The 22826-nt window shown below is 45.3% G+C and overlaps 1 protein-coding gene across 1 annotated transcript in view; it reads left to right on the top strand.

The window, feature by feature from the left end:
* The window catches only part of mark3a (MAP/microtubule affinity-regulating kinase 3a), a 45137-nt gene that overhangs the window by 11225 nt on the left and 11086 nt on the right, over positions 1-22826 (top strand). Inside the window, 11 exon segments of the mRNA XM_079369848.1 lie at positions 3735-3783; positions 5009-5074; positions 9301-9371; positions 10390-10446; positions 11997-12233; positions 12620-12739; positions 15403-15502; positions 18079-18191; positions 18403-18550; positions 19256-19473; positions 19896-19999. Coding sequence (XP_079225974.1) covers positions 3735-3783; positions 5009-5074; positions 9301-9371; positions 10390-10446; positions 11997-12233; positions 12620-12739; positions 15403-15502; positions 18079-18191; positions 18403-18550; positions 19256-19473; positions 19896-19999 — 1283 coding nt within the window.

Genomic DNA, 22826 nt, shown 5'->3' with positions numbered 1-22826 from the left:
TGTATTACTCACAAGGTTTCTTAAACTATATGACTCCATAGACCGGGCCCATCTGAGTCCTGTCAGACGGGTAACGACGGCCCGTGATCTCCGTGGTGTGTCACGACCTTAAGGGTCCACAAGAAGCCCCAAAAGAATCGTCCTGTTTTTAAATCTGCAGGCGACTCATAAGAAAGGCGTCTTGGAATTCGGGTCCTCAGAACTTTAGAAGAGAGAAGCCATCCTTACTTTTGAGCCAGTGTTTGTTCCCTCAGGTTGATGTGTTTACCTCTCTCTCAGTGAAGAGCTGAGCTCAACAAAAATGCTCCCGGGCTAAACTGATGTCAGTTTTTTTTTTTCTTCTTCTAAAATGCACCCAAACACCCGGGGTCAATTACAGAAAAAAGTGCGCCGACCATCCATCGCTGTGGGCCGGTGCTGCCGAGGCTGTAACGTGATTTGTTGTGACTCACCTCCAAAGCTTTCTGACCTGGTGGGATGAAAGTGAAGCAGAAACTCACAGTAAATAAATGATCTAATGTGGAGCCCACTGGATTTCATTTACAAGCCCCGGATCAGTCCTAAATGATGGAACTGAAGCCCGAGTGGAAACTTTCCGCATGTTCCTGTTTAACAAGGCCCGAGTGCGTGTGTGTGTGTGTGTGTGTGTGTGAGATCACCCTCGAGCCGTGTGTCACTCAGCCCAAAGGTGCGTCGTATTGATCACGAGATTGCAGGTTGTGTAACGGGGACAGCTGTGCATCACGGCGGTGGTATGAGCAGGTTTACGTCTTGCAGCGAGCGCGTGGATTATGTGGTGAATCACATCTGCCTCTCTGCTGTTTTTTTCCACTAATTCAGTTTATTGCATAACATACCTGACAAAGTATTCCCACACTTGTGTTGTTTGTCAAGTACCCAGGGCTTGTTCCTGATTAGTGGGACGCTCCTGATGTTGTCATGGACTTAAGCAGTCTCCAGTAATCTTTACATGTCAAGCTTCCTGGTGTGAGCGTTTCCTCTCCGATGTTTTCCTCTTCATCCCGTGTGAGCGCTCGGGAGTGTTTTCACTTTAACGATGAGCAGAGCGAGATGTAATGACTCCTCTTCATCTCCTCCTCCTCCTCCTCCTCCTCCTCCTCCTGGCTCAGTTTTGTTCACGTTGCTTCAAAGCGGTCGACGCCGTGCTGAACGCCTCGCTGACTGGCGCTCGTGATTAACCCTTCACTTGTCGCAGAAATTAGATTTATTGTCTCAGCTCCTCCCTTGGCTGACGTGCGCAGCAGGATGTCGGTGTCTAAATTACTGGTTTGAAGTCGCATGACTTAAGGGATGCTTATTATGTTTACAACTGTTTTATTAAGCTAATTTTTTTTTTCCGAGACAAAGACTTGAACCAGTCGGATGTGCTTCGATGTTCGTCATCACGTCAAAGTCATCAGACGGGTATCAGAGAGCAGAATCAGTGTGACAGCAGGTTGAGCTGTGTGGAGTGAAGACACTGACCTTTGAACCTGCACAAAGTCTCTTCCACCTTTTTGTGTCTCAGCTGATTTTTAAAATGATTTATTTATTATATTCATATTTTCTTCAGTAGACGAAGAGTTATTTGATTTTGCAGAAGATGTCTGTCTGAATTTCTGACGAGTGTATTTAACTTTCTTTGGACATGAATAGACAAATTAGCGATGAGTCTTAAAGTCATGTGACGGTGGAGAGGGGAAGGTGGGCGCCATGGCTGCTGTGTGAGTCTGAGGTTGGAGACATCGAGACGGCGCCATAGACGGTCACACGGTGTTTTGGTGCGCCTAGTTTTTTTCTGTTTTCGTGCGTTAACTTAAAGTACTTTTTATTTTAACCTTATGTTTAACTGTTACCCTGCTGCCATGGCAACAGAAGACATGTTGGCTGAGTTTTAATGTTGTTTAACTCGAACAAGATGTCTGATATGAAACCATTTAAATAAAGAGGCATGGTGACTTTCGTAGATTCCCGCTCGTCTGATATAACGGCTAACGGAGCTTTCGATAGCGAGGCGCACAGCTGCTCATTGGACGGTCCGTCTGTTCTGTCTGCACAGACGTAGCGGCTACGTCACCGTGGTAACTCGGGCCTCATGAAAGATTGATGCCTTTTCATATTTTTATGGGGGGGGGGGGGAAGAGGAGCGAGGTGTGGTTAACATCAGATCAATAATAAATAGCACTCACTTCCTCTTTGTGCCTCGCTCAGCGGAAGACTAAAAAGCACTTCTGGCCCGTCACAGATCTGCTTGTCTGGTCGCTCTGAATGCTGATGTGGAGGCGAGCGTGTGTTGACACAGTGTCTTGTTATTAGTGCAGAGGGGAGAGAGAGAGAGAGGGCGGGGGGAGAGAGAGGGGGTTGATGGTGCATGTTTAACTTAATTCAGATGGTCTCTTCGGCCGTGCTGGAGCGCGGGCGGCGTCTCTCTCCGGCCGGTTTAAACCGACGGCGTGCTGCAGGAGATCCTGTTTGGGCAGAAGACGTGACAGAGTAATCACATTTCCTTGACAAGTGTGTTGATGTTGGCACAACACGAGGGCCAGTGTTTGGACTCCTGAACCCGTGATCTCCTGTTTTTCAACCTGATTACATCTTGATGAATGTGATCAGGACGCGGATCTGTCCGGCGTGAGGCGGGAGAACATTAAGACCGCTTTTTGAAATTAATGTAATCTGGGTGTTAAAGTCTGAAAAGCCATTTAAAATTAAATTATACATCAGTTATCGCTCTGTGACCTAGAAATGCCTCTTAATAAGTCATTACCTCGAGTAAGAGCAGACGTCACACACTGCTGTTACAATCCTGCAAAATCCATCACCTGGTCGCCTGTCTCTTTATTTACTCGTGACGAGTTGATTAAAATGTTAATGACTCGATGTGAATAAATGGGAGCTAAATGAGTAATGTGAATAAAACTTTTAAATATTCCCCTGTTCATAAACGTTATTTCTGCTCGAGTAACGGCGAGCGTTGTCGCTAAATAGTGAAGAAAGCTTCTTCCCGACATTAACATTTTATGTCTTTTGTTATTCGTGTGATTGTGAGACTGATGTCGGATGATCTCTTCTGTCTTCTCAAAGTAACAGAGATTCCTTTTTTTAAAGACGTTTTTGTGTCGCACTGCGGTGGTCACTCCGTCCGTGCTGTCGTGTAATGTCGTCACGAAGAAAGGCAACATCTCGTCTGTCGCCCCCTGGTGGTGGAGCGAATCACTAACGCCGATCTAATCGACAAAGTCTCCTCACAGCCGTCAGTAAGGAAAGGCTAAAGAGCGAGCTCTTCCATGTAACTCATGACATCACTGACGATGAGGAGGTCATCGATGCTGCTGCTTCTACACGGCCTGTGCTCGGCCTTCAAACACGCTGACGTGGTTTCCCTCCTCTGTGGATCCTCGCTCGTGTTCTTTCTGCTCTCAGATGGCCGTGACGGGGGGATTTAAATGCCTCGTAAATGAAAATGAAACACGAGAGTTGAGATGGGCTGAAGATCTTTTCATTCGAGGTCAACAAACTTCTGCAGTATCGCTGTCACAGCTTCTTTCGGTCATGCTTATTTCCCCTTTTTTTTTTTTTTTTAATGTTGTGGTTTGAATAAATGTGGTTTGAATATGTTTGTTTCTGTTTCGTATGAGCTCAGAAATCCTTCTATGTTGAAATGTCAAAGCACTAAAATGGACTTCTTGAAGAAACTGAACAATAATAACATGTTTTGTCTCTTTTTATTTCAGCTCTTCAGAGAAGTTAGAATAATGAAGATCTTGAATCATCCCAATATAGGTGAGTGGATCCTACACATTAACATCATGTGTGTCAGCTCAAGTGCTTCTGTGTGTGAATGAGGACAACAGGCGGCTCCGGGACAGTTGCCTAGATACGGAGCTCACCTTCAGGCTGTACTTCAAGAACTAAAACTTTTAATCAGAGCTCACAGAAAATGACACAGCGCTCCTTTAAAATCCAACAGTCCCGTCTAATGTAAATAGCTCTGAAAGTGAGGAGCCAGTCTCCGGTATGAGGAAGGTCAAACACTCCAGCTCGGGTATTTAACACTTCCTTAAACTTTATGATGAGGATGTAAAACCAAAAACTGTGTTGGCCAAATCAACAGCGGAGATTTTATTTGTGTCACTAACTTCCAGGTTTGTGTTGAACAGCTGATGGACTGACGAGCTCTGTTTTCAGATTAAGTGGCGTTTAAAAAAGGAACAAAATGCCTCTTTAAAAAAAAAACTCCATCAAGGCTCAAAATGTCATTTATCCTGTTCATAAACATACGTGTACACACACACGCACACGCATGCACGTGTCATAAAACACACAAACGTCCATGTGACAAGCCTGCAGTGCTGTTTGGTTTGGAGATGGGATTTCCCTTTAATTACTTTTAATTTCATTTCCCGGCGCTCCGTGATTTGCCGTGCAGAAATGTGATTATAATTACTGGAGTGATAGTAAGCGCTCACTAGCCCGCCTGCCCGCTCGCTCGCCATCTCCATCTCTCCTCTCTCTCATTGTCTTCCATCCCACCTCGTCTATATTTAGCAGTGCAGCCCTCAGCCGCTCTTCGCACAGTCTTTGATATCTCAGGGCTCAACACACTGCAGTAAAAAAGAAAAAAAAAAGTCTTTTAAAGCTGTTTAGTAAATATACTGCCCTGCTTACACGCTCACGACACACACACACACACACGTCACACACACGCACACATCCACATGACCTCCCTCTGCCTCTCTGCTCTTCCTCCAGGTGTCTGAAATCATTTTACATGAAGGTATGATGGCGTCTGTCTGATTCTCTCTCTCTCTCTCTCTCTCTCTCTCTCTCTCTCTCTCTCTCTCTCTCTTCTCTCTCTCTCTCTCTCTCTCTCTCTCTCTCTCTCTCTCTCTCTCTCTCTCTCTCTCTCTCTCTCTCTCTCTCTCTCTCTCTCTCTCTCTCTCTCTCTCTCTCTCTCTCTCTCTCTCTCTCTCTCTCTCTCTCTCTCTCTCTCTCTCTCCCCTTTCAGTCAAGCTTTTCGAGGTGATTGAGACGGAGAGGACACTCTACCTGGTCATGGAGTACGCCAGTGGAGGTGAGCCTGAAAGTTGTCAACATGTTGTGGCTGTAATCTTAACCAAGCACTCTGAGAAATCTCATAACTTCCCCACCACAGAAAAAGGAACCTGAAGTTAGAACAACGAAAGACGTGAGCGTGTTTGACAGGCAGGACTGTAAAATAATAAAACACAAGTTAAACTTTTACAGCCCGCACCTCAACAACAGCTGCTGCTGCTGCTGCACGGAGGAGCAGATATAGCCGGTAGAAATGTGCAGGCTGTGTGCAGCACCCGAGGTCCTGAGTATGATTTATTAACACCAAATGTGACGAATGTGTGCGTTTAAATAATTTATGCACACTGGGAGCAGCACACAGTCTGCAGACTTTACTTCTACCTGAGAGGACAAAAGCAGGAGGACAGGAAAGGAATTAATTCTTGTGATGTCTGAGGAGGTTCTCAGTCATCCAGGTCACGGATCCAAAAGCAGCCGGACTGGTTGAACATCTTTAAGACCTCTCCTCCGAAAGACTTCTTCAGTTCCATCGTCTGTAATGTGGAGCTCCGGTGCAGCACCAGATTAAAACTGAAGAAGCCTTTCAGACGAGACGGGAAACCAAGGCAGGTTACCTTTGGATCAATTTAAATCTTGTGATTTTTACTGTTTATGTTTGCTGCACAGAAAATATGGACGAGAAGAGACGCACAAGTTCAGCATCCTCACATCATCATTGTCCTGTCTTGCTTTTTTTTTTTTTTAAAGATTTGTTTTGGGCCTTTTTGCCTTTAATGATAGAGGGAGGACAGTGGATAGAGTCGGAAATCAGGGAGAGAGAGTGGGGAGAGACATGCGGGAAATGGGCCACAGGCCGGACGCGAACCCGGCCGCCCGCGTGTGAGGACTGAGCCTCAATACATGGGGTCGCGCACACTGCCGCTGCGCCACCGGCGACCCCCTGTCTTGCTTTTTTAACCTGATCGTTTACTTTTATTTGGTCCACATTGAGATATAAATAGCAGATTATTACCTGCGTGTGTTGCAGCTTTATACTCGATGCCTTTTGTGTCAAATCCTTTTTTATTATCCATTATTTTATTTTTGGGCGCTGTGTGTCTTTTATGAGAGACAGGACAGTGGATAGAGTTGGAAGTGACTGCCCTGCCCTCTCTGCTATGTGCATTATAAATTAAATACATGAGATTAAAAAAACAAACAAAAATGGATGAAAACAGTCACATGTGAAACATGAAAACTAAATGATTCCACATGACGTGTGTGACTAAATGTCGCTGTCGTCTTTTTGATCCTCTTTACTTCGTGTGCTGCCTCGTGGTTTACACAGGTTCGACTGACGCTCGTGGAAACGTGTCATCCTGTTCTGACACCTTCTGCTGCCTCGCTTTCAACGCATATGGCTGAAGAATTAGAGCCAACCAGCCGTTAATCTCGACATCCCTCCCATCTCTTAATATTCAATTATAATGAGTGGATGGGAAAATCCAAGAGTGCGGCTTATCCGGAAATTGTGATTATATTTCACAATGACGTCCTGAAGTCCTGTTCAGGACAACACTTCCCAGGAACAGTGAATGACCAATCCACGAGGAAGCAATGGCCCGGAAGATAGAGATCTGTTTTGATACTGGAGGTTCAGGCAGATGTATGTCAGCGTGAAGATAAACATCATTCTGTTGAAATGCGGGGAGGAAAAGCCAGAGCCAGAGGAACGTGTTTGTCGACTCTTGGCAGCGCCGCAGTTTCCTGCACAGGTGGAACCAAAACACAAAGTCTGTATCTGTGTTACATATAACCCAGGTGCCACTCACATGAACATGATCACCTAGGTCTTCCTCCTCTGCAGCCCGATCCTGAGCAAATCTGACTTTTTAGTGTCGGGTCTGTGAAGGTCCATTCGCGTCCTCACCGGTGACCTCGTGTCACAGACCGATGCAGACGCTCGTTCACCCGAACACACGAGAAGAGAAGTCACGGTACAAAAAGCGTCCAGAGATGGATTCAGACTACTTTCGGTGACTGACGGGACTTGACATTTCTCGTGTCATTTTGAGTTTGTTGAACGTGACTGTTGAATGTTTATAACTTTACAGCCCCAAAAAAACCCAACAAAGATTTAACTGAGATCAAATCAAATGTAAGAAATGATTTGATTTTCTCTCCCTACGTGGGATCTCCAGCGATTTGTGACTTTACTCTTTAAGATTTCATTTGGGGGGAAAACTTTCTGTAATTTTTCATTTTATGCAGTGGCACACACACACACACACACCCACACACAGTCGCACACACACCCACCCACACACAGACGCGCACACACACAGACGCACATCCCAGAAGGCAGAGGCTGTTATTGATTTCTTGTAAAGGTCACGCTCGTAATGCTGAGCAAAGCGGCGCACGCTGCGAATTGTAGAGACTTGCTCTATAAGGGACAAATCACATTTCCACAGAGATGGGAGGTCTGATCACGCACACCAATTGCATTACAAGGAAATCTAATATTTCGTCCAATGTGACATCGATTTTTTTTTTTTTTTTTTTTTTGAGGACTCCCAGAATCTGGAGGCGACCCGACAGCCCCTCATACTCGGCAGAGTCCTCATGTGAAGTCAGGTGCAGACTGATTCACAGAGGATCGATAGCATAAAGAAAAGTCATAACTTCAATCTCATCACCTCTTATAAGGTGCCGTCACAAGTTAATACCTGCAAAACGAATGCTGAAGATGAACACGGTCATCTTTTTATTTGACATTATTTATCTGTGTGCACAGTTTGAGTCATACATGAAGTTTTATTTGAACGATGGATCCAGAAAATTCATCACCTTTTGTCTCTTAAACCCTTTAAAGTCTTCTGTGCATCTTGTCTCTGCAGATCAGTGAAATGCCAGATGAGTTACACGAGGGTTGTAAACTTTGATCTGTAGTTTTATCCAAGCATTAAAAATGTTCATGCAAGCTTGCACATGGAAAGTCAGACTGAATATCGGAGCGGTCTTACATCCTGGTATCTTGTGCATACTGCACTCCTACCGGACAGATTGCACGTTTTCCTTAATTGTATTGGCGTTGGAAGGCAGCCATTATACCTGCTAACACTCAGCACTGGAGCATGCAGATGTTAGCATTTAGCTTAAAGCTCAGCTGCGTCTGAAGTTCACTCCTGTGGAGCTGCTGGCACGGCTGCAGACTATTAGTCCTGATAGCTTACAGCCTCCTGTTGTTGTTTTTTCCAGATTAGACTCCGATAAAGCGTCTACCATCCAACAGGACTGGGTTTTGTTATGGCAAGTTCAAAGTGTAAGGGATACTATAATGGGGGAATTGTATTCATGCTCTGTTGGACGCCGCTTTGGATAAAAGCGTCTGCTAAGTGATTTGTAATCTCTGGAAGGATGTTAACTCTGAAAGTGGCCTCAGCTTTAAATTTGAAGTGACGTCATCCTCACAGGGATGTTTTAAACTTCCTGATCCACATGCTGTACGTGGAAACAAATACTTGTCCTTGTAGTGGCAGTTGTTCCTCTCAGTTCGAACACAAACTTCATTCTACCTTTTGTTCCCTGATTTCATCCCCCCCATGCGCAACGCACGCTGTGACTTTCAGCTCTGACATGCAAGGTTGTTCGCCGGCACGCTCTGTCTTTAGCGGTTGACTCACAGAGTTGTGATGAATTGTTGCTTTTCTGGCGCTCTGAAGTACGGAAACAAACACTCCGACCGCCTCCGCAGGTCAACACTGAGAGAGTGGGAGGGTTTCGAGGATTCAGGAAAAGCAGGGGGAGGTGGCGGCGGCGGTGTTGTTGTTTTATTAAGCTCAGATCCTCTCTCAGCCTGGGCACGGACGTGAACACGTAAGGCAGCCACTCGAGTTCAATTAGCACACGAGCGAGCGTTGTCACGTTTTGGCTGGAAGTGTGCAGAGTCGTGGGCCGAGGGAAGGATCTGCTGCTGGAGCGGAGATAGGCAGCAGCTTTGTGCCTGCAGGAGAAGGCTCGGTGTGGAGGAAGCAGCACCGCGCTCGCCTCAATATGGTCAAGAAACACCCTCGAACCGTGCACATGGGTGAGGGTGAAGGGGCCAGCTGTGTAGAAAAGTTCATCCTCGAGCTATTTTTATCTGCTCAAGTTATGACTCACTTGTTTCTCTCCCCACCTTTTTTGGATCGCTCTCTTCATTCACTGCTTTTTCTGTCTCATGTTCTCTTTCTCTAACTCCCCCTCTTTGTGTTTCTTTTGCAGGAGAGGTCTTTGACTACCTGGTTGCGCACGGAAGAATGAAGGAAAAAGAGGCCAGGGCTAAATTTAGACAGGTAACCAGCTTTCTCCCCCTGCAGTGTTCCCGTTTCACACCTTCTGCTCCCGGCTCTGCCTCAGACGGGCCGCCGTCCTCCGTCCTGCTTCTGGAACAGCAACCTCTGTCGTCTCAAGATTGATGACTACTGTTCAGGTCTCCTCCTGTCTCCATCAGTCACCACTCAGTGACACTCGGCGCAAAGTCATCGAGAGTTGTCGGGCTGTAAGAAGCTAAGGCCAAACCCCGAACTAATTCATGTGTTTTATAAGAACCGTAAATCAAGACATCGCTCAAAGACTCTCTCGACGTCAGTGAGGCTTAAAGCACTCGTTTCAATCACAGATGAACAACTTGAAAGAGTCTGTTGCATCTTCTTCAGGTGCCTTTTTCAAGTTATGAAGAAGTCGTCTCGCTGAATTTGATTTTAGATCATCATTACTTAAATCTAAAGATTTTAAAGGAAACCTCCAGAGCAGAATTTCAGACCAAAAACAAATTATCCTCGTCTTTTTTTTTTTTTTTTCTCTGTGTGAGATCTCTGTGGGCTTGGACACAGCAGCATTTAGCAGCTCTGTAGATGTGGAAGCATTGCCTTCAGCAGAAATGAAAATAGCTGTCAAACAAACAGAGATGATTCTGCAGCACCCCGAAATGTGTCCGTGCTACCAAAGAGGTTTCCACTCAGAGAGCTCAGAGTCACTTTTTAATCTGGAGCTGATGATGCACACAGATGTGAGTTTAACCCTTTGAGCCCCGGTATCAGTAATCCATCACAGCCTTCCTGCCCCATTAGTGCAGCCTCTTACCTGGACTGTGAGAGGGACAGATGGGCCTGTTCAGAGGAAACCTGTTCTGTCTCAACCTCCTTCTGTCGTCAGCCACATCAGCGTTTATGTTTTATCTTTCCTGTCGCTGCCGATCACATCATCTCCTCCTCCTCCTCCTCCTCCTCGACCACATCCTTTTATACACTCTGCAAACAGAACACAAGACGTTTAACTCAACTCGGCTTGTGTTGTTCTTTTCTCCTACAGATTGTATCGGCGGTGCAGTACTGCCACCAGAAGCACATTGTTCACAGAGACCTCAAGGTGAGTTCAGAGAAGCCCTGCTGCTTGGAAACCAAAGAACAAAAAGACAGTCAGTGAACCAGCAGAAGCTGCTTCTTCTCAGTGAAGCAGAATTCTGTTCAGCCGTGCGGCAGGTTGTTCAAAAGAGCAAAGTTTGCCTCTTATCAAAGCGACGCCTCTCTCTCCACTCAGTTGTTTTTGCTACGACAAAAAAATGACAATTTTTTTTTCAACATTTTAGCTAAACTGAAATCATACCAAATCGTTTTTCTCGATTCGGACTAACACCTACATAACGCAGAGCACGTACGAGATGTGCTGGTGTCCATGTCTGGTTATTAAACTGACGTTATAAATGAACATTTAAATTGAATCCAAGACAATAAAAAAAATAAGAGGGTAAACGGTAGTCACAGATTATAATAAGGTTTGGTGTGACTCATCCGTTTCTTTTTATCCCCTTTTTTATTTATTCCCCCGTTTTTTTTTCAAAACACATTTTTTGAAGCGTTCAGTTAAAATGAGTGTCTTCACCTTTAAGGCTGATTAAGCGTGACTCATACTGCACAGAAAGGTCACACGGTATGGAGCTGACGTCAGCGTTCGGGTGCATGACCCTCGTTCTAACTCCCGTTTCCTCCTTTGACGATGTGTGATTGACATATGCTGCTAACGAGGAGGCGCTGCTTGGCCTTTTGGCTGCACAGATGCGTCACGCTCTGTGGAGGCAGGAGGAGGCTCTCCAAACTGCTCACATGTTCTCATCACCTGTCGTAGTGGCAAAGGGAGCCCAATCCATTTTGCAGCTGTGACGCTTCCTAATTCTCTGAGAATAAATATTGATGCCTCTGGAGTCTAAGGAGAAGACGTGTATCTGCTCTGCATGTTTAAACCGTTTCCAGTGTAAGAGCGTCATGAATGATGCACGAGGAGGGAGACGTCGGAGCGGTTTTTGCACGTGTATATGCGTGCGTTTGTGTGTGTGTAAAGATGGCAGGTGTCCTACATGTTTCAGGTGTGACGGTGGAGATGTGCATGCCTCGGGTTTGTTCCTCTTTGTTCTTGTGAGACGTGATCGACTCTCGGGTCGATTCTCCCTTAAATAACACATCTTCTATTTCGTGCACGTGTGTAGATTCTGCTGAAGTAATGCGTCGCTCCCATCAGGTCCTTGCACAGCTAAAAGCCTCTCAGGGTGACGTTTCAGCCCTTCTGCTCGACAGCAGATTTCTCGGCTCTCTTTCCTTCAAGCTTCCTAATTAGTGTTTTGCCTTCGGCTGCTTGTGAGCACCGAGCAGATGTTTTAGTTTTTTAAACGTTCGCCTACATTCGAAACATTTTCATTCACAGAGGAGCTGTCGTGTTACATCACACTCTATCAAACCAGTTCGCAACTGTGGATATGGAAACACTGCGAATTAGAGCAGAAATGATAAATGTATCAGTCATGCTTTTAAAATTGGAGGAGAACAGTCCCGCAAAGATGAAAGAGTTTTTTGTGTTTTGTTTGTTTGTTAAATGTGATTCTTTAGGTTTATTCAACTTTTGATCCTTTCTCCGTTTGTCCTCAGGCTGAGAACCTGCTCCTCGACGCAGACATGAACATCAAGATCGCAGACTTCGGCTTCAGCAACGAGTTCACGATGGGCAACAAGCTGGACACGTTCTGCGGCTCTCCTCCGTACGCGGCGCCGGAGCTTTTCCAGGGGAAGAAGTACGACGGGCCCGAGGTGGACGTCTGGAGTCTCGGGGTTATTCTGTACACGCTGGTCAGCGGCTCGCTGCCCTTTGATGGACAGAACCTCAAGGTAAGAGAAACTACCGGATCCTTGATGCTACGAACCAAGTTAACTTTTTTTGTGGTGTTTGTGCTTTTTTTTGTCCAGAGAGGGGGCGTGGTCAGACACAGCTCATTTACATATTTAAAGCTACAGACACAGAAACGGCCTGTTCTGAGCAGGGCTGAAATAGAGGGGTTTATAGACGTGATCAAATACAGGATCAGAGTGGATTTACAACGAACTCAGAGTGATTTACTCTGGTTGAAGAGGAGGAGAATATGTGACCTTTAAGTCAGACAGTCAGCCTGAGGTGGAGTGAGTCAAAGTCTACGGAGTCTTACACAAGTGAGCCGTCACTCATTATGTGTTTAGGAGCTTTGTTAACGTCTTGTTTGTTGTTCTTCTCTCTGCAGGAGCTACGTGAGCGCGTGCTCAGAGGAAAGTACCGCATCCCGTTCTACATGTCCACAGACTGCGAGAACCTCCTCAAACGCTTCCTGGTGCTCAACCCGGCCAAGCGGGGTACTCTCGAGGTGAGGGAGGACGCAGAAAATGTAAATATACCTCTCAATTCTTACCACACGTTCCACAGCACGTCTGCACCATCGGAGAATGTCATCTCTCCTCCACCTCTCCAACAAACCCCCCCTTCACCTCCCCTCGGCTCCTGCATCTCCCCCTCCTGCATCATCTTCTCCGACTCCCACGGTGTCCTCTTTTCTGTGTGCGCCGGCCCACACGCCTCCTCCTTTCTGATGTCGTAACCATGAATAATGCATCGTCATTCTTCTGTTTGTACCCAAAGTCTCTGTTCACATCTTCCTTCATTTACGGAACATCAAAGTGCTCAGGGTGGCATGAAAAGCCCGTGTGATTATTCCGATTTAGTGTGGAGGCTCATTCGTAGTCTGTTGAACTTCCTGCATAACAAAAATGAAAACATACAATTACAAGATTTTATTTTCATGACAAAATTCAAAATCATAAATAGGATTAATATACCTCCCTCTACGAGGACTTTATACACGCACTGCTTGTGCTGTGAAGTCGTGTGCGTGCGTGCGTGCGTGCGTGCGTGCGTGCGTGTATCACGGCTTGAAACGGCAACCTGGAAACTGCTCGAGATTCACTAAGAAAATGAGAGGATGTGCATTTTTAAATCAGGGTGCTGTGGACGTATTTTCAGAAAGGTTCCCACACATTTTTGTGCAGAATGTACCAGAAACCAAGTGGCTGTGATTTTCTCCAGTTTTAGTCGGGACATGAAGTTACAAAGTGACTCAGCGTGTTTGTGGGGGTGAAATCGCTGTGAATCAAACTGAATTTTACAGCTTGTAATTTAACTATAAAAGAAATAAATCAGCGTTCAAAAGCTGAGATGTTTGTAATATACAGAACATGAAACATCAGCACTGAGTATCGTTGTGAAATCAACATTATGGAGGAACTTTTTTTTCCTGATGGGACATCTGAAGAGGGACAGGAAGTGTTGAGAGGACAGAGTGGGACATGACATGCAGCATGGACTGTAGCTTCTGCACACGGGACATAACCATCCGGCGCACTACAGACGCTGCTCGTCTTCTGCTCTATAAATTGTTGACAAACGTCCAGACGACTTCAATGTTCTGTCTGTTAACTGTTTGAAATGCAGATTTCTTTTCTCCTCGAGTCACAATCCGATAACAGGAGAGATTTTTTGGGACGTTTCGTTCCCCTCGGAGCATCTGCCGAGATTAAAAATAGTCACGTTAGATGCGAGAAGGACGGAGAGAGAAGTGTTCCACAGATCAATCGGAGCGATGATCATGTTGTCAGAAAAATATTTAAATAATCATCTTTCAGCTGTAATCGTGCAGCTCTACCTGCCTCCCTGCAGTACATCAATAACACACACACACACACACACACACACACACACACACACACACACACACACACACAATTTCTCTTTTGTGAGTATTTTTGGCTGGTGAGCTCTAAACTTGATCAGGATGAAAGGCAGACTTGTGAATTTTTAGATGTGTCGTTTAATCAAAGAGACGTGTGTGTGTGTGTGTGTGTGTGTGTGTGTCTTTGATTTGAGTTTGAACAGCAGGAGACGCTTTTATAGGCGTAACTAAAAGCTGTCGGGTCACATACGTTTTGGCCCCGAGAGCCTCATGATTGCCCTGGATTTGAGCTGCAGTTACATCAGCGCATGATCAGGGATAATTAGTTTGGCTCAGACTTCACTTTAAAGCCCACAGTGAAATTGATCAGCTGCAAATTAATAATAAAGGTCTGAGTGTGAAGCTGCACAGTGCGGTAACGTCAGGACAGAAAGACAGTGGAGGCCGACTGCTGGAAACACACTCGATATGGTGCGGGTTTTTTTAAAGTTTAAAATGACCTGAAAACTTAAAAAAAGATAAAGAAACTTCACTGATCCCTGAAAATACTAAAAATAGAACTTCTTGTTTAATCTCCGGCTCAAAAAGGAAAAAAAAAAGATTTAAGCTTGTCCTGTAAATGTCAGTGAAGTATTTGATTTATGGTTGTACATTGTGGTTTTTACAACATACCGTTTAGAGCTTAGGCACAAAGCCTCTTAACTTCATAAATTCAATTTCTCATTAAAGCCTCAACGACTTTGGCTTTGTGTTTCGTTCTGCTGGTGACTGAGTGGAAGGGAAGCAGGAGACAAACACTGAACACTGAACAAACACATGACCTGGACGTAACAACAGACGGAGAAAACTAGCATGCACACAGCCGAGCTAAAACGCAGACAGTCCTGAGAGAGAGCGCTCAGCTCCCAATGAGCGGCTTTATTTCAAGGCTTCGATCGGACACATCGCTCAGCTTCCTCACGCCTGGCTTCCTTTGATGGATAAATCCACCATCAAACATTGATCGGTATATTTTAAAAAGTAATGAAAGAAATGTTTTCATTTTTTGTTTTATAAACTCAGTTGAGTAGCTGCAGATTAAGACACACAGACTGATACAGACATACTGAGAGACACACACACGCACACCTGCATGTCGTCCCCCACTCTCTCCTCCTAAAATGTCTTCTCTCTTGCGCCTCTGTTTACAAAAAAAAAAAAAAGTGACATCTTCTACTTTTTTTTTTTTCAGCCTTTATTTTGTATTTTCTCATCCTTCATGATGGACATTTCGAGTCTCTGAATGTCTCTCTTTACTTTGGCAGCAAATCATGAAGGATCGATGGATCAACGCAGGATTTGAGGAGGACGAGCTCAAGCCTTACACTGAACCTGAGCTGGACATCACGGACCAGAAGAGAATAGGCAAGTCAATGAAACCAAAACTCCCACTGCTGCTGATGTGGCGTCTTTCTGCAGAGCAAAGTTTGTTGATCAGTTAGATTTTTTTTTTGTTTTTTTTTGACAAGTGCGCTGGTGTTTCTCCCTGGGAAAAACTCAAATGTACTGTTGTGATGTTCGTCTGATTAGAGGGGTGATAGCTGCACGTCTCATTATTTCTGCTGCAAACCTTTAAAAGAGAAGAGAGATGAAATGTGATGATGAATAAGTAAACAAGAGCAGAGCTGGTGCAGAGAGAGAGAGAGAGGGGAGAGAGAGACGGAGAGAGAGAGAGAGGAGAAGCCTCCCCCGTCGTGCCCTGGATGAAAGCTGTGAACGAGGGGGGGGGGGGCTTCTCTTACATAACAGCTGCTGAGGTTGGCACATGTGCCGGTGCAAACTCCCAGTCACCCAGTCAGAGCAGAGAAAAAAGAAACGGTGAAGGGAGAGGGGATGTTCTTAAGCTCAGAGAGGAATCCCCCATTCTTAAATAATGCATATCAAAGTTTGAGTGAAGCCTTCCCCAAAATAAAATCTGTTTTAGGAGAGATTGTGTTTGCATGTCAGGAAGGACTGAAGGGAAGAGAAAACACCTGCAGCACTCTGTTCTTTATGGAGATTTAAAGTCAGGATTGTTTCTTCAGCATGTAATGAGAGGAGAAGTCATTCAGAGCCTTAAGTACAGAAATAATAAAGTTTCTACATAATTCAATGAAATCCATCCCTGACGCAGCTGCAGAGCTCAGATAGAAATGCGTGTTCTTTAAATCGCTGCTCCTCTCGAGCAGAAGAAGAATGAGCTGTCAGATTTGGTCAGGCCGCCGAAGATGTTTCCAGAAAGAACGCTGCAGAGATCATTTACAGAACATGCATGTCTTCAAAAAGCACAAAGAATAAAAAAAAAAAGAAAAAAAAAAGTGTTATTTTACATCTTCAGAGCATAAATAGATCCGTGTGGAACAAGAGCAGCAGTGTGTTGAGAGGGCGAACATGAGAGAGATGTTTATCACAGAGTCTGCCTGGTAACAGAGGCTCAGCTGCTTTCTCCTTTAACGTGGATGTTGACCTCCGTGGTGAACGAGAGGAAAGTGAAGACAGATGTTTTAGTTTCATTAAGTCGTGACGCCGGTGTGTTTGGATGTGAATTGGTCCAAACTGCCTGGTGGGCAGATTTCTCCTCCAAATCTGAAGCCGTCAGTCGGGGAACACATCCAGCAGAAATAACGGCGTTAGCACGGCTTTCATCGGAGAGCTGGGATCCGAAGGCCGTCTGCAAGCAGGGCGCTGTAACCCTGAAAGCAAAGACTCTGTCTCGCACAAGAGCATTCTGAGGGTTTTAGGTATTTTGAGTTGATAAGCAGCGTTGCAGCAGGGATCAAGTCCTTCACTGTAAGAACATGCTAAAACGCCTTCAGGCTCACAAACGGGTAAAGATAAGAGCCCGGTTGGCCGCCGCCGCGTCTCTGAAGACGTCGTCTGCTTTCATTAGTAATGTTCTCCAACATCTCTCAGACAGAGTCGAGGCTATTAAAGATGAATGTGCTGCGTAGTGTTGAGATAAAAGCCTTCCTATAAAGCACACTGTAGAGATGAGAGACACACACACACACACACACACACACACACACACCCAGAGATAAATGTTTAAAGCACATCAGGCTGCAGCAGGATACACCTCCCTGCATGCTGCTGCAAACGTGAGCTGGAGGACGTCATAGCTGATGGTGTGTGTGTGTAAATACCCGCTCACTCACACACCCTCTCCGTTGTGCCTCGATCAATCAGACGCTGATTGGAGAGCAAGGAGGGGTGACTACCTGATCTTTGAGGCTCGCATGAATCAAAGCCTCGAACAAACACTCGTGCGGTGCAATCACTGATCTGCAAAACGGCTCGAGTGAGAATTTGTCATGCAAAATTAATCACCCGCCATATGCTGTTATTGTTCTTTTCTTCTCCTTAGCTGCGTCTTCCTGTTGCTTCTCTCACTTATCGTGATTGGCAAAATACTCCAACAGTAAACAATTGTTGAGATAAAAATTAAGAAACTGTTAGTTTATTATATTATGTATATCTTTATCATTTTTATCATTATAAATGTACCTGATCTTGAACAAAGTGGAGAGCAATGTAAACAGTTCTTTACAGTTCAAGGAGTGATATGTAACGCTGACACCTGGTGTTTAACAGTGGAACTACAGTCCAAATTCAAAACACTGGCGAGAGCCGTCTCCTCCTCTCTCAAGTCGAGCTTTCAGGGAAGCAAAAACGTTTCCCTTTCACCCCCAGCATGACCTTGGTAGGGCGAGGTCGTCCATCTTCAAGACCAAAAACCTCTTTATAGCAATTTTTCACTTTTATTTGTTTGTTAAATTCAGACGACTCACTGAGGGACCAAACGCATGACATCACAAGAAGACTAATGCCTGAGCTGAACTCCTCATTATCCGCCTTTTTAGTCAGACGTATCTGTCCTCTTCTCTCCTCACTGAAGAGACAACACTTTATATAAAGATTTTTTTTTTTTTTTATGAACCATGTTTTGTGTTTTCCCCGTGCAGACGTGATGGTGGGGATGGGCTACAACCTGGAGGAGATCCAGGAGTCTCTGGCTAAGATGAAGTACGACGAGATCACAGCCACCTACCTGCTGCTGGGCAGGAAAGCCTCCGAGGTACGCACACGACTTTTAAGTGTTGACCACAGGACGCAAGACGTTAGAGACACTTTAACCTGAACTTTGCAGGTTTGATTAAACTCACAAAGAAACACCCAAGTAAAGCAGACGTTCCTGTTGCTTTCCAAGCCTACTCCGATGTACTGTGTAACATTTAACGCATGTCAAAAGTAGAAATGTAAATCTCAGTTGTTGTGTTTCCCCTCAGCTGGAGCCCAGCGAGTCGGCCTCGAGCAGCAACCTGTCGCTGGCCAAACTCAGACCCAACAGCGAGCTCAACGGCCAGTCGCCCTCCCACCTCAAAGTCCAGAGGAGCGTCTCCTCCACCCACAAACAGAGGCGCTACAGCGAGCAAGGTGAGGAGGGGAGAGCGTGATCACTTTTTTTGTTCAGAGCGAACTCAAGAAGTTATTCTGTCACTTCCCTTTTCCTGTTTCCCCGTCACGTCCAGCCGGGTGGCCTGAGGTCAAACCGCGTCGTGCCCTTCTCCTCTAATAAAGGTTGCTCTCTGTCGGTAGCTTGTTGTCAGGCGGATGAAAGCAGTTAAATCAAACCAGTCACATGGCGGAGGCACTTTAACCTTTAGCTTATTTGCACAGCTCAGCGCTGTCCTCTGTGATATAATGCGTTGTCAATAACGTCACTTTGTACTCTTTCCTCTCTGTTGGATCTGCAGCTGAAATAACTCCACTGAAAACCTTTTAAGCTTCAGCTCTGACAGACATGCACGCATTGTTCACCGGCCTTTTAAAGGATGGCGTGCCTTTTTCAGATTTAAACGTTTACATGTTTACAACTACTCTTTTTAGTACATCATAATAAATAATCCTTCCCTTCATTTTGAATGTCTCTGGGTCTCTGAATGAGACGATGGGCTCTACCTTTGAAGTTAGAGCTGGAAGAAGCTGGAGGGTCAGACAATAGATAAATGTGTCTCAACGGCTCAGTCATGACAGATAAAGACATTTTATTATAAAGACCTTTTTGTTGCCAGAGGAACAAACGGCATCTTTGACGCCTGTGTCTGTTTTCTATTTGATTTTTTTTTTTGCTCCTTGCAGTCGGTCAGAACGTCCCTCCAGGGATGGCTCATCCGAAGAGGAGTCAGACCACCACAGCAGAGAACAATGCAAAGGAAGAGAGCGGCGTGCAGCTCCGTAAACCCAGCACCCCGGGGAGCCGCGGGGCTCCGCCCTCCAGCCCTCTGCTGGGCAACGCCAACAACCCCAACAAGGCCGACATCCCCGACCGCAGGAAAGGCGCCACCACCGGTCCCAGCGTGAGTTCACCTTACACGGATCAGAACTAAGAGACGAGGCTTCAACAGTGTGGAAAGTTATAATCAGATTTACCTTTTTATATCGACGAATGAGTTCATGTGGATTCACATAAAAGCGGGATCATAAATCAGTCTTTTCTTTAATGACCTCCGGATGGCGCTATCGTGCACCTCCAAGGAGAGCGAGCAGATTTTCCGATTGTTTCACTCCTTCAGCTGTCAGGCTTTTAAAAAGCTGCACAGCTGTGACTGGTGTGTGGTCCGTTCCTGCACACGTAGATCTGCTGTGACCGTGTTTGTTTCCTGTCCTTTGTCTCGACTTCCTTTTTAACCAGACTTGAACGAACGCCCTTCTGGGGGCTTAATACGAGATTTGTGAACCTAAATCGATCTGTGCTGATGTGACTTTCTTCTCTCTGCAGAATAACACGGCGTCTGCAGGAATGACCAGGAGGAACACGTACGTCTGCAGCGACAGAAACAACACAGACCGCCTCTCCGTCATTCCCAACGGGAAGGAGAACAGGTGAGAGAGGACGTGTACCGACTTTGAACCCGCTTTCATCGTGACAACATGAAACCCGCATGAGCACGGAGAGCACACATCAGCACGCAGACCTTTTGAATCAGGGTGCATTTGTCCTCCTTGGTTTTTATAACGATTATTAAGCGTGCATTTTCTGGTTGAACCTGTCATCCAAGCCAGGATATTTAGACGGTTTTTTTACTTCTTTTGCCAGTTTTGTGGTTGTAATGCAGCTTTAGCGCCATTTCCTCCCCAACAAGAATGCAGAAATCCTCATTATGAGCGAAACCTGTGGTCAAACTCATGACTTTTAAATCTGGATATTGGACGGCTCAAAACAAAAACAATAACGTAAGCCTTCACTAATAGCAGCGTTTCACCATTTAAGGTCAAACTTTCTCCCTGATTGTTGAACACAAACTCAGACAGGATCCTTCTTCGTTGTTTCAGTCCCTCAGTTTCTTTCTCTCTACTCCTTCTTTCAGTCTTGTATTTACTTTTTCTCGTTGTCTTATTTTCATTTCTGCCTGTGTGTTTGTGGTTTTCGGGGTCTTTTTTTTTTTTTTTTTTTTTTCTCATCGTGGCATGACCAGCATGACTGAGATGGCTTGTGCCACTAGCCCCTCCTCCGCCTTTGCGGCCGCTGCGTTCGGTGCCTCGTCCAGTTCAGTGCAGCAGAGGTATCAAACCGTCGGCCCTTTGTACGTTTGCCAGGCAGGCTGGGCCACACTGCCCCACTCCTACTACGCTCTGGACTACTGCTCGCCCAAGTAAGATGGCAGGGCCTCCAAACCCCCTCCTCCCCCCCCTTCGTCTGTCTCCTCTCATATCTCAGCCCCTGATTGGCCCCCTCGCTAACCCTCACATCCAGCCAGCTTCACACTCTGTAACCCCTCGACTAAACCATGGACACCATTTCCTGCAGAGAAAAGCAAGGACAGCGTGCATCACACTTGTTTTTCGTCATCACTGTCTGAAATTAATTCTCAACAACTACGAGCGAGACGAGCAGAAATCGTCCTCAAACGTTTGCCGACCTCGTTGTTGATGTCGAGTTACGAGCGTTGAAAGCGGACCGTACGACAGAACTGAAGGAGAAAGCTGTTAAACACGCCATTTTATTTTTATCAACCCTTTCAAAATAAAAGTTTGACATGTTATTTTACAAATAAGCAAATCATGAAACTCGTAATATATATTAAAAAAAAACCGCATAAAAGGTTCAACTTGTGCTGCAGCTCAACACATTTTTAAGATCTTTTAACGGATCTTAAAAAATGTGGCAACGAAAGCTGCTGGTAAATTTTCCAGAGTTGAGAAATCTTAAGAATTTCTACCTCGTGTGTCGACACAGCTCTCGTCTAAAACATTGACAACAAGAAAGCAAACATAAACTTAATGATGTATCAGTCACTTATTAGAAGCGCGGATATAAAAGTAACTGTGGGACTTAAAAGAATTAAACAGAAGCTGCTCGTGGACGATGCTTTGTCAGTTTCAGACACTGATTAAAGGAGGCAAAAATATGAATCCTCACTCTGAAGTCAAGCCGCCTCGTTTTGAACGAAGCTTGAACTTGTATGTGATCATATTTTTCCACGTTTGCATCATCCTGCTGTACGGGGGGGGGGGGGGGGGGGGGGGGGGGGGGGGGGGGGGGGGGGGGATGCTTCTCTCCACTGCAGACGTTTGTAATAACAAATGTGTCACAGCTTTGCTCCTGATCTCTCCTCCCTGATCTCCTCCGTCTGGATCCCCCTCCTCACATGTTGGTGTCCGACACGATGGCAGAGCTCCCCTGCTGCTCCTGCACTAAGACCATCGCTGTTTCTGTTTAGACTCTAACTGATCAGGGATAAGACTCACTTTTAGTTCACGATAGGAGGCTTGATGTTCAGGGTGGGAAATTAACTGGTAAATACAGATTTTGACATTTTCTTTACTGATATTTGGTCCTTTTTTTTTTCCTTTTTTTTTTTTCTCGCAGTCCAGGAACCATTTTAGCAACTATCCTAACTCCTAAAGTGAAACCTTTGACCTGTTTCCAGGAGTCAGAGTTCACCCCGCCTCCTGTCAGAGTTTGTGCCACCAAAAAAGTTTTCTCTCACGGCACAGAAAAATATAAACAGGTGAAACGTCGATAATCGTCCAAGCAAAGGACTCAAAACTTCCCCAGCTTCATTCAGTAGATGCACTTTGTGTCCCCAGGGTCGATAACAGGAGGAGTTCTGGACACAACTAAGATTTAGAGACGTTAAACACAGAGTTACTGAAAGTTTGATTCCCCTGTCGGAGAAATCTGTTACTCTTAAAAAAAATAAAATTAAAAAAAAAACTGTGAAAGGTCCTGTGAGGACTTCTTTAGTTATATCTAAAAAAAACCATCATGGTAACATTCTCAGGTGTCGCTCAATTCTAATGCTGATATCTCTTTTTTATGATCTTCATAAAGAAAACAAGGCCGTCATTGTCGAGACTTTTTTGACTCCTGACGATGCTGCTAAGGACGAGTGATAAACGGCACGCTGCCTTTGTTTATGTTTCCATGACAAAGATTCTTGATGCGTTTGACAGAACGAGTCCAGCAGGAAGAGACTGTTTGTTTTTGTAAAAGTTTCTTTGTGGCTGTTTTGCCTTTTATTAGCGAGGCCAGCCGGCAGGAGGAGAGAGAGAGAGAGAGAGAGAGAGAGAGGAGATAGCATGCAGCAAAGACCACAGGTCCACATCCTGGTTACATAAGGCACAAATCATAACTGCCAGACTTTTTGATTTAAAATAAATAAAAATAAAAATCCCTTCTTACACATGCACAGGACAGAACAAGCAC

The sequence above is a fragment of the Symphodus melops genome (assembly GCF_947650265.1).
Source record: "Symphodus melops genome assembly, chromosome: 19".
Classification (NCBI taxonomy): domain Eukaryota; kingdom Metazoa; phylum Chordata; class Actinopteri; order Labriformes; family Labridae; genus Symphodus; species Symphodus melops.
The sequence above is the reverse complement of the archived record's forward strand: the minus strand, read 5'-3'. Positions and strand labels throughout refer to the sequence as shown.